Here is a 12861-nt window from a genome sequence, read left to right on the forward strand (position 1 = left end):
AATAAAGCAGAAAAGTTGTTAATTTAAAAATAGAATAAACTACTGCTTAGCCAAATGTTTAGGTTTTTTAAAATTAGGTTATACTATTTATCATTAAATACAATAACTATACATTATAATGATAATATCTGCTGCACTTACAAAGTGCTTTTATGTAGTACACTTATATGTTAGTCCAAATAGATAACAGTTTATAAATTTTCATTACATAAAAATAACCTTGTTTTACACTTATTCTATGTGCATAAAACATTACTAAGTTCTTAGTTAATGATATTACACTTACAATTTTACAGTGAAGTGAAGAATTTGTTAGTGTCAAGCATGCTTGCTATGTCAGGTTTACATTTATTTTTATTTACTCTTAGTGCAAAATATGTTAGAATGTAAGAAAAATGACTACATGCTTTTTATTTTCCATGTGCCTAATTTACCTCGATTTCCTTTGTCTTCTGTTACCCAATGTCCAGGGAAAAACAATTGATAATAATAAAAATAATTTCAGAATAGTTATGTAATACTTCTTAGCAATAAATAACTTAATATTTAGTGTATTTTTTTTTTACTTTAAAGGGATTTAATTTACCTTTTTTGAGTGTGATGTATTTGACTTTGTAAGCTTATACTTTACAATGGGATAATATCAACATTCCAGTTACCCCTGCCTGTCTACATCTATTATAAATGTCATCAGATTTTCCACCAGACTTTATATTTTTCTCATATAACTCAATTACTCCTTAGAGTACCACCTTAAAATGTTATATCCTTGATAAACCCAGTCACCAAAAATCTACTTTAATCCTATAGTATTCTAATCACACTGAAAATTCCTTTAGAATCATAATGGATATAAGTCTGATATATTATTTCCCAAACTTCAGCCCTGAATTAGCCTACTACCAGCATTGTTTCAAAATTACAAGATGTAGATCTTATAGAAGTGGTATAAGAAGAGCAACATTTTGCCTTAGAGAATAAAAATATCTGAATATCATAAATTAATGCTATCCTTTAAGTGTAATATTCTCATCAAACTTCTTGGTGGGGGAAATATAACACATTATCTTTTCAAATATACATTAGTTTGATATAATTTAATAAACACTAGTCAAATCAACTTTGGAGACTCTACATTTGATATTTTTCCCTTCCTGTATACATGGGGTTCCCAAATGATAGCAACAACAGCTTCATACATGCAGAAAGGGAAGAATGTCAGCATCAAAACAGTAAAACTTCTCTCTCACTGTCTTTAGATTTAATAATTGGGTGAAGTTGAGGGGGAAAATGGCTGAAAATGAGTTATCCATGAAACCAGTTTTAAATTACCATTCATGTCTCAATGTAAGGAAATGTTTTTATTTGTGGAAGAACTTAAGAAGGGCTCATGAATAAATGTACAATGCATTGTGATTTTATGATGTTTTGTGAAGTTTATCAGAAAAAAAAAAAAACTTATTTCCCCAACCAAACTGTCTAACTTGGGAATGATAAAACCATTTTCCCCATCTGAAATTCTTTCCCAGAGCTCTGTAAACCCAACAAAAAAGAATATTAAGAATGCCCTGCTCAGAAGAGTTCGACCCAGCAGCCAGCTTTTCACCTTTCCTTTTACCCTCCTGAGATCATCTTTATGAAGCATGGCCTTCCATCGTCAAGATGAGACAAGGGAGGAAGACCTCTGCAGGTGTGGGAAAGATGAGAAGTTGCCCCCTGAGGTATTTATAGCACAAAAAATTAATGTCAAATAAACTTTCTGTAAAACTAGGAATTTTGAAATTTGAACTGAATCTATGCATTAAACAAAATTCACTCAATTATGCTATGCTCTAAAGCTACTCCATGGACTTCAAATTAATAATTTGGAGATATATATATATATATATTTCTTCCTAAGCAATGAGAAATTGCAATTCAATTAAGATTATTGGGCTGAGACTAGAATCCCTTTTAAAAGCATATTAAACATTTTCTAAAGAGTTATCAGTAAGCAGCTTTCCCCAAATGTAACGTTTGTTTGTTTTTTAATTTTGCATGCTAACAGCCTGAATGCCACCAGAAGAGAAATCTAGGGGAAGGAATTCCAAAAGAATGTTGGACCTAGGAAGAAGACTGAACGCTCAAATGTTCTGCCAAGTTAAAGGCAAGATCCTTAAAGACCTTAGATGTTGAAAAGGTAGCCAAAGAAGGCTACCAATATAAGATGAACAGACTCCCAGTAACAGTGAAGCAGGGATTAAACTAGATAATCTTGGTAGTTACTTTTAATGCTAAAACCAAACAAAAAGCTAAACTCTGAAGTTATGTGAAAACCATGTGTTCATTGCCAAACTTAGGTACCTGCTACATTAAAATGAGTACAACTCAGCACTCATATGTAATTTTACCCAAGACCCTAGATTACTATGAGATTAAGTTAATGCTCTAGAAGGGTTCCTACATTGGATAAAATTTAGACTACAGTCAGTTCAGTTCAATGAATATTTATTGATCCCTCTGTGGGCCTAATACTACTCGAGGCACAAGGATTAGCAAGCTGAATGACACCCACAACTCACCTTCCACTACTAGAGTTTAAGGAACCTCTGTGAACTCTAATGAGAGTCTAATTATGAGCTAAGTGGACATATATGGATGCTCCAGCTGATTTTATTGTCAACTATAGTAACATAATCTCTCCCCTCCTGTGGATTAAATTAATTAAAGTTAAACATCTAGGCTAATTTCTGCCTTTCAAAATAAGTACAAAACCCGACTGAAATTAGTGAGAGTTGTACATACATGAACACCAGAAGACTATTGCTCTAAAACTGCAATTCTGTCTCAGATGAAGCTGCTGAAGTTTCAAGTTGCTAATTTTAACCAAAAAAAAAAAAAAAAATCATTTTAACTTCATTGAGAATATCCAAATAGAAAGAAAAAGGGTTACTTTGTGAGAATTCATCTCTAATTCTTCTTGTTTCTTTCTAAGGACTGGAGTTCTGAAAGCAAAAAGTGCTTCGGAATATAAAAATTATATTAAATGTGAAGCATTTAATATAGTTATATATTGTTTAGTAACAATATTAAATAATATAATAATTTTTAGTAGAAAAATCTTGTTTGTAATAGATCTTACTGTCAATAATCTTGGACACCAAATACTTAGACCATCTTATTTGTCTTGAACTTTCTAAAAACATAAATAAAATGAAGAAGTACAAAGACAATTGTTATGGATGTATATATCAACAGTTCTATATTTCTGGCTTTAAAAAAAAAGCTGGGCAGGTAAAAAGAAGAAAATGAATGGGGTTCCAGCACAGCAGTTAAACCTGTAAATATTAAAGTCCAAGCTCTGATGTGTGACTTTCCTCAGTGTTTTCTTTCTCACTCATTTCTTGTATGTGTGTCTTGTTCACTATAATCTATCAACTCCGCTCTGACCCTCTGTCTACAATTAATTGCTGGGTGGAAGACATCTGGGAATTGAAATGCTATGCACATCATCTCAGCACAGCTCAATTTTGCTTCCAAAAAGATGACAAATCTTTGTGCTAAGCATTTCCTTTCTTCCTTTCATCTCAAAGGGAGCCAAAACTACTTATAATGGGCACTGGCATTCCCTAAGGCCAAACCAAATTTTTACTAAAAGAAGTATCCTTGGAATATGATAAATAGTAGTACTAAGAAAAAGCAGTGTAGCATAATTGTTGAGAGCATGTACTATGAACTAGGACCATTAGGGTCAAATCCTGGTTCCAACATTTATTAGATAAGTAACTTTGAGCAACTTATTTAACATCTTCTGTGACTTAGTTTCATTATCTGCAAAATGGGTACAACAATACACTGTCTCATAGAACTATTACGAAGGATTACATGAGATGACATTTAAAGTGCTTAGAACAGTGCTTGATATATATAATTACTATTATTTTAATACAATATTGCTATGATAATGATAGCTACTGTTACTATTACCATTAGTAGTAGTTGCTGATGTTGCTTCCCTTTGAAAATGAACTCGGCTCAGTTATATAAAATCTCTTCCAACAGGCCACTTGAACAAAGTACCTTAACACTATTTTTACCATTAAAATGCTATCACCCATGATCATACCCTAATGATCCACTGCCCAAGAAAATGGAATCTTCATGTCTTGCAAACATGACTTCAATATCCTAAATTTCTTAACTTAGATCTTACTAAGATCTAAGCAGCAAGCTCTAAAGTGCCAACTAGGATGTGACAGCTTCTTTGCAAACAGAATTCAGAACTTCCTACCGAAAAGTGACTCTCACTTTGAGAACTTTCAGAATTTGTGATAAAGGAAAGTATTTCCCATTGAGAACCCCAACCTCAATGACAAAAGGAGAATTCAAGAGAATAGAATCAGATGGCTTGGCTCATAAATTTATCTGATTATTATTTTGAAAATTGGACTAGCCTACTGCAATTCGAAAAGAAGGGAAATATCCTATAACAGGGTCATAACCTTACGATTGCAAGTATGATTACCTATGAATCTGCTGAGCGGAATTCCTTCAATATAGAACAGAGACACTAAGGATTCTAAAGGAGAAAAGATTTTTCAAATAATAAGGCGGACAAAGAGATAGGAGAACTGCAAAAAGATTAGTAGCCGACTTGATCACATAAAGCTTCTTTCTACAAAGCATTCAGTCTGGCCATGGCAAAGCCTTAGACGGCCGGAAACTCGAATGCTACTAGTCATTCCGAATTTGTATTCTTCTCCTAAAACCTATCTTACAAAACTTGTGCCGCTATATAGCTAACAGAAACAGTAGCAAGACGATTTATGTGTATTCAAAATCAGATCTGAAGTGAGAAGATCATGGTAATGGAAGAGGCCAAGCCTTAGAATTTAATGGAAAGTAAAATGTTCTTCTGACTTCTTCAATGTTATTTCTCCAAACAATTGAGCCTTTCCTTGAAAAGATCATCTTTGTTTGCTCAGTTTCCCAAATGAGATATGTGAAGTAGATCTCCTGTCTCTACCTTATGGTGAAACTAGACAGTAGAAAAAGAATTCCAATGTTTTATTTCCTTGTCCTCCATAGAATTTCAACACCAGTTGCAAAGCATGTTGAACACTTGAAGTATTACACAGTTTAAAAATAACTGCTATTACCATGTATTACACTTAGGGAAATAGGAAATACTAATGATGAACCTAAAATGCCACATAATTCTGGTTTTCTTTTACATGAAAAATTTTTTCTATTCTTAATTTTAAGCAATATAGGCTCTCCTTTTAATCTCACTCTAGATTAGTGCCAAACATAGAATTTTTATCATTTTATAGATCTTTTGAAAAGGCATTCAACTGAGGAAAGCAGGCAGAGGCCCTGCAACTCATTTTTTTCAGTTAGGCCTGGGATCTGATCTGCTATATACACCCAGAGAACTTGAGTCCAGACTCTTCTGGCAGAGCGCTAGGAAACATAAGGCCCTTAAAAACTTTCAATTCAATAAAGAAAATCCCAAAAAATTCAGCAGTACTACCTAATAATTCTCTCAAAGTAGAGGATATTTTAAAGCTTACCTTAACAAGGTCTGAGAAAAGTATTTCAAGGTGTTTGCAATATCTGTTCCTGATGGTACAGGATAAATGTTGTGAAGAACCCGGTTATGATATTCCTGCAAGTACCGGATCTTGGAAGCAACTAGATAAAAGCAAAAAAAAAACAAAAACAAAAAAAAAAGAGGAAGAATCATCTTGTAATATGTATTAGGCATACAGTTATTTTTAAAAATGATTATGTACAGAAACTTAATCAGCATTTTAAGGAACATATGTAAATTTTTAATGGAATTCCGTGATAAAAACAATTACAAAAAATCTTTTAATTCCTAATTGTATTCGGCACACAGAATTATTATTAGTTATCTGGCTTAATAGCCTATTCACAAATTACCCATTGCTTTTTTTTAATCACTAAGAAAAGCAGTACTACAAATCATTTTCTAATCACCCCAAGTTAGCTTATTATTAGCAAAATAATAATAGATATAAATCTCTGCTGCCGGAGAATTATATTTAATATTGCTTAACTAAAATTGAAGGCAAAAACTTAAAGATCTTCCAACACCACTCTAAAAATCCTAAAATACAGGGAGTCCATTGCACAATGGCATCAACTGAAACCAGATTTTTAATTTAACACGTGATCACGAAAGCACGTTTAGTTAATGCTTGAACTGTGAGAATATATTAAGAGTAGATTAACGTGGTGAGTATTAAGCATACAATGATTGTGTGGTAATAAAAACATCTTTTTTTAAATGTTACATTTTTCTTCCAAAAAATTTCATAAATTAGGAGGCTTCTAATTGCTTTCTGAGCATGGCTGCCCAGATCTTGTCAAGATTCAGGAGGGACTAAAGAGTTTTATTTACCCTCCTAGACCTACCTGGAGTCACCAGCATTGTCCACATTCCTGACCTGACCTTTGACCTGGCTGTAGTGAAGGGCCCCGTTCTAGTCATTCCTCTTTGCAAATCCCAAGGAGCCATGATGATCAACGTCTCTCTGGTCTCCTCTTCCACAGAGTTCTCAATACTGTCCATTTGTCCTTTCAATCTTTAAGGCTCCCAAGGGAGCCTTTTAGGTGGTATGGCTCACTGTCAGCAGTTAACAGAAGACATATCAAGTCCTGGAGAAGCAAGGCCTTACTGTTCCCAATAGCCCAAGGACATAAGCTCCTGGATGCATTCTAACTGAAAGGCCGGTGCAAGCAACTTAAAGAAAATCAAAATGCTCTTCACAGGTGTGGGACATAAAATCATACAATAATAAAATATCAGAACTGGAAGGGCCTTAGAGACCTTTTCCCATAAACACTTCATTTTAAAGATGGGGAAAATGAGGCACACAGGTGGTCAATGGCAGAGCTAGACTAGCATTTAGATTTCCTGACTCCCAATCCAGTGCTCTTTCCACTATGACATTCTCTAGAATACAGTTCTGAAATGAAGCCAACATGCAGATAGTGAATGTTCATTGCATGGCATCAAAGCAATTTTCAGCAGTTATTAGGTTAATAATTGATTCTAAATCCTACCTATTCCATTTATCAGATTTGCCTTTTCTCTCTTCTACCACCTAAACTATTTCCATAATATGGTTAGCATTTTCCCAAAGAAATAATTCTAGATTGTAGATAATACCAGCTTGAGTTCGTCTAGCATGTCAGCTCCCAAGAAATCAGCAGGTTTATAACCATTATCTCCATTAACCCCATAAGTGTTCAGTTATAAATAACTATTTTCCTCACATAAGGTATAAATAGATGATATTGAAAATGTTTCAACGACATAATCTACAAAACTCCATTTCCTTCTCAGTGTTTTTGATCTGCTGTTCATATTTCCTAAATCACTTTACAAGGAGCCCCCACAGTAACACACAGTTCCAAGTTCCAAACATCTGGACTATAGGCCAGCATGTGGCTTCTGCTCACCCACCATCAGAGTAATGCTTTGTGACTGGGACTTTTCTCAAGTTTTAAAATTCAGCAGGTTGCTGTAGAGCGGCAGCAGGAGGCCAGCGAGGGAAGCTGCATCTGTGTTTACAGCTGCTCCCCACCGCTTGCATCACCACCTGAGCTCCGCCTCCTGTCAGATCAGTGGTGGCATTAGATTCTCACAGGACCATGAACCCTACTGTAAACCACACATGTGAGGGATCCAGGTTCCACACTCCTTATGAGAATCTAACACCCCCTCCCTGGTCCATGGAAAAATTGTCTTCCATGAAACCAGTGCCTGGTGCCCAAAAAGGTCAGGGACTGCTGCTGTAGAGTATTTCAGGAATATCATTAATCACTCCATCACCTAAAAAGGGAATTGATGATACTACAGGGTATGGACAATAAGTTCAAATGAGGAAACATAAGTCACAGATCCCACAACTTGATGGTTTGCTCATAATTCAAGAGCTATAAAACTGTCACTACACAATAATTAGAAGCATTCAAAAATGTTTGTGAAATGAATGGATGTTCTTTTTATAGTTCCTTTCGTTGAAATGCAGCAATGGCTCCTTTCAACAGGTATCCAAACATGCATGGGACAGCAGAGACCAAAGTCGCTTCCTTCTTTGAGATCTTTTAATATTTTACTAAAGTCACATTGCATTGTCTTTATTTACTTAACTGTTTATTTTTTATACCAGGTTGTAAATTTCTTGAAGGCAGAAACTATATCTTAACTCATGTCTCTATCCCAAGCCTAACACACTGCCTGGCACTTAGTAAGGACTTGATATATTTGTAGAATTAAATGAACAAATGAATTAAAACTTTAGTACTAGCACTTATCATTTGGGTTTTTGTATATATGTATACACAGTATACATATCTGTACATATGTACACTATTCACAAATATATCTGTATTATATATGTACCATAAATTGTGGACTCTTTATCTCTAGAACCAGACATCTAGGAGGGACTCAATAAATTATTAATGAGCAAAGATGGATAAAAGGAAGAAAAGGGGGGAGAGAAAGAAGAAGAAAGCGGTAAGTAATCATGAAAAACAACATATAGAACAGATGAGAAAAAATGTTTGAGCCTATTTGTGTGTTGCTGAATGCAACAAAATCTTAGCAGTCATAGATTTAACCTTCATGTTTTCAACTATTTGAGAACAGCCAGAAAGGTCCCTGACAAATAGTCATCTGTAATTATGCCAAGGATGTGAATAAACCCCATTTACATTTCAACCTTGTACAGGAGAGATGGTCATTTGGCTGGTTAATAAGCCCACGTGAGCCCCCGGCAGCCTCATCAAAGCACAGAGATCTCATTCTTTACTTCACGCATACACCTGACTGTTGCTGCAACGACTCAGATAATTGGGCAGGATGGATATAAATGAATGGTCTCCAACCTCAACTGACCCTAAGGCTACATTTCTCTAGTAAGCTCTTTCTTCTACTCTCTTCAATTACAGTTACATGCTCTTCCAAATGCCCCACACACTCACCCCTTCCTGATACCTTAAGAAGCCATCTGTTACGGACTGAATTGCATCTCCCTCAAAATTCATATGTCGAAAACTTAACCTCAAAATCCAACTGTCCCTGGAGATAAGGCCTTTTAAAGGGTGATTAAGTTAAAATGAGGCCATTTCGGTGGTGTGCCCTAATCCAATCTGACTTGTGTCCTTTTAAGAAGAGATTAGGACACATAAGAGACACCAGCAATGTGGGAACACAGAGAAGAGGCCGTGCGAGGACACAGAGAGAAGGCAGCCGTCTGCATGACAAGAGAGGCCTCAGGAGAAGCCAAACCTGCCAACACCTTGAACTTGGACTTCAGGCCTCCAGAACTGTAAGACAATAAATTTCTATTGTTTAAGCCACCCAGTCTGCAGCACTTTTATGGCAGCCCGAGCAAACTAATACACCATCATAGAGGAAATCCTGTAAGAGTTAAGAGTGTGAGCTCTGCAATCAAGCAGTTCTGAATTAAGACCTTGGCTCTGTTACCAGCCTCCAAGGAGAGGTTTTCCACGTTCTTGGTGATCGTAGTTGGGAAAAGAATTTCAGGACATACCACGTAAGCCACGCAAGCAACAGTTTTTCATTGAAAGCGAAAGTACACTCTCAGGAAAGAGAGCCAAAAGACAGCAGCTGCACTGGGATGAAATGGTTTTAGATCTTTTGTAATTTTACTAATTGAGGGGAGGAATATTCAAGGTCAAGGGGTTGGCTGGTACTAAGAATTTGGGTAGTAATTCCCAGAATTGGGTTCCCTCCCTTTTTCATACTTTATATTGTTGTCTTGGAACTGTCATGGGGATTTCAAGGGCAGAGAAATTTTAAAACCACAATGTAAATGACAATATAATTAGCCAAAGTTCAGGTAAGGTGGGGAGATAGCTGACAAGCTGGTCAAAACTGGTTCTTGCCTGTGGACCCCCTAGTTAGCTTCTCCCTGAGGGTTGTTTACTTTAACAGCTGCACCCAATCTGCAAGCCCCTGCATATGGCCTCAGCCTTATCTCCTAGTCTCGTATTCTAACAGCTCTATCTCTGCTTAACCCCAGTTTCCTCATTGGTAAAATGGGGATAATTATATCAATTTCATAGGGCTACTGTGAATAATAAATCAGCTACTGTGCAAATCACTTAGCACAGTGCCTAGTACATACTCAACATACAGTAGATATCAAACACCTACTTGCATCTCTTTTCCTTTTCCTTTCAAACACCAATTCTACCACGTGGGCCCTGGATCCATCAGTTATCTCGCCTACATCATTAATCTCTCCCTCTTTACTAAATCATCCCCACCAGCATTCAAACAAACTCTAGCATCTCCCTCGTCAAAGGAAAACAAAAACCTTCCCCCTACTTTCCATTCCCCTCTAGCCACTGGCCTCTGCCTTCAGAGCCATGATTGCTAGGAGTTGCGCACACATTCTCATCTCCCATCACTTCCTATTCTTCCTTCCCCTCACTCCAGTCTGGCTCCCACCTCCACCACTGCACTGAGTCTGCTTTATCCATGATCACCTGGAGCCTCCAGATTTCCAGAGCCAATGGGCACTTTCTGGTAATCACTTTACTAGACCTTTCAGGCACTACCATACAATTGATCCCTCCCTACTTCTTGAAACTCTCTCCCCTTGACTTCTCTGACACCACATCCCCCTGGTTTTCCTCCTCTGGAATGAATCCTTCTCAAAGTGCTTTGCCACCTCCTCCCATTCCTTGAGGTTTAAATGTAGGAATTTGTCAGGGCTCGGCCCTAGGCTCTCAGTTCCTCTCTCTTACTATTCTCTCCAAACCAATCCCATCCATCCATTGGGCTGTCAGCACAGTCTTTGGGCCATCTACTCCTAAACGTCTATCTCTGTCCCACATGGGTATCTCGTTTGAATAACAGACCTCCTCTATTCAATTCCTCCACTTAGGAAACTTATAATCTCAAAGTAAACGTGTCTAACAGTGAACTCTTGTCTAAAAGAAACCTACTCCACCAAGTCACTCGGGCACAGTGTTCTGGAAATCATCCTTGACAGTCCCCATTTCCTCGTCCTCACTCCCCTAATCCAAGCCATCACTAAGTCCCATCCCTGAGTCCCCCCAACGCTGCCACCAAAACCCGTCTCCAAACTGTCCCCTGTTCTTTATCGTCACTGTCATTACTCAGCACCACCATCTCCTGATTGATTCTCCTTAACTCAGCTTCCGGATTCTCTCTTGCCTCTCTCCAGTTCTTCCTCCTCAGAGCAGCTGAAAAGATCTTTTTAAATTATAAACTGCTTCATGTAACCCCCTGCTTACAATCCTTCAGTGACTGTTCATTGCCCTCGGAATGAAATCCCAAATCCTTTACGTAGGATTCAAGGTCCCTGCCTGTCTTCCAACCTCATACCACAAGAGCCAGCCATGCCAGCTCTTCCCCAGTCTTACTTTAACTCACAAAGCCATGTTTTGCCTGAAAACCATTATATGTGCTTGTCCCTCTTCAGAGTGCTTTTCCCTCCACGTATGTTCATACTTCAAGGCTGATTGTAAATGTCACTTCCTTGTGGAAGTCTTTGCTGACTTCCCTGCCTGAATGGATTCCCTGGTCCCTACCCCCATTGTTTTCTGTCCAATGTCCTAGACTGTAGTAAGCACGATTTAATTATGTGTTTATTTGGGTGACTTTACTATCTCTTCCAAGTGGACAGTGAGCTCCAAGACCCATGTCTCTTGTCCACCATGTATACTCCCAGTGCCTAGGAAGTACTGCATTTGCTGAGTTCCTAGTAAGGATAAAAGCAGAAGAGGCAGGCAGGAGAGAGTGGCTTTTTGCAGCAGTTAAACTTTGTTTGTTTATGAAAATAGCCAAGAAAATCAACTGTTAAAGCAGTAATGAAAATGAAAGAAAAACAAAAGGGTCTAGGGAAATGATGAGTTTTACTTGTGCACACACAACTCTAATCTCTGTTCTCTGCTATTTTACTACCTGTCCTACTCCCACCATTTCTTAGAAGCTTTGCTACACTTTGAGAGAAAGAGCCACCAAAGCAAAAATCAGCAATATTGTATCTACTAAAGTTTTGTTAAAAAACTTTAACAAAACTGGGATATGATATATTAAGTTTTAAATCTTTTTTCTTTAAATCTTAGGCATTTTCCTATGTCACTAAATATTTTTAATAGTGATCCATTCCTATTTTTAAAAAATTTAATTATCTATGCTCACTATCATAAAAGCAGAAAATTGAGCAGAGCACGGTGGCTCACACCTATAATCCCCGCACTTTGGGAGGCTGAAGCAAGAGGATCACTTGAGCTCACAAGTTCAAGACCAGCCTGGACAAAAAGCAAGACCCTGTCTCTACAAAAAATAGAAAAACTAGCTGGGCATGGTAGCACACACCTGTAGTCTCAACTACTTGGGATGCTGAGGTGGGAGGATCACTTGAGCCCAGGAGTTCGAGGCTGAAGTGAACTGTGATTGCACCACTGCTCTCTAGCTTGGGCGACAGAGCAAAACCCTTTGTCAAAATAAATTTTTTAAAAAAGCAAAAAATTCAGGTAGGCACAATGAAGAATATAAAAATCACCTAAAGGCTCACCACTTAGAGGCAATTGTGTTAACATTTTGGTGTATTATCCTTCTAGAAAGTTTTCTCTGCATAAACATCCATTTACAAAAATGGGATTAAACTATGCACAGTTTTAGAATCTGTTTTTCTCATTTTCCATATCAAAAATACATTTCTGTATCATTACTTTAATGGGCTTATAATTTCCTTTATGTAAGAGAATCATAATTTATTTTACCAATCAGCTATTTGTGAGATTTTGGGTTAATTTTCCACTATTCTATTCAATGCTGCAAAG

General features: G+C 37.1%; 1 protein-coding gene across 2 annotated transcripts in view; it reads right to left on the reverse strand.

Moving 5' to 3' along the window:
• UNC79 (unc-79 homolog, NALCN channel complex subunit) overlaps nucleotides 1–12861 on the reverse strand; it is a 224348-nt gene that overhangs the window by 183393 nt on the left and 28094 nt on the right. For both annotated transcript variants that reach the window (XM_045561661.1, XM_045561653.1), the window contains exon 2: nucleotides 5553–5673. In XM_045561661.1, coding sequence (XP_045417617.1) covers nucleotides 5553–5673 — 121 coding nt within the window. The remainder of the gene's footprint in view (nucleotides 1–5552; nucleotides 5674–12861) is intronic.

Source organism: Lemur catta, chromosome 1 (genome assembly GCF_020740605.2).
Source record: "Lemur catta isolate mLemCat1 chromosome 1, mLemCat1.pri, whole genome shotgun sequence".
Lineage (NCBI taxonomy): Eukaryota > Metazoa > Chordata > Mammalia > Primates > Lemuridae > Lemur > Lemur catta.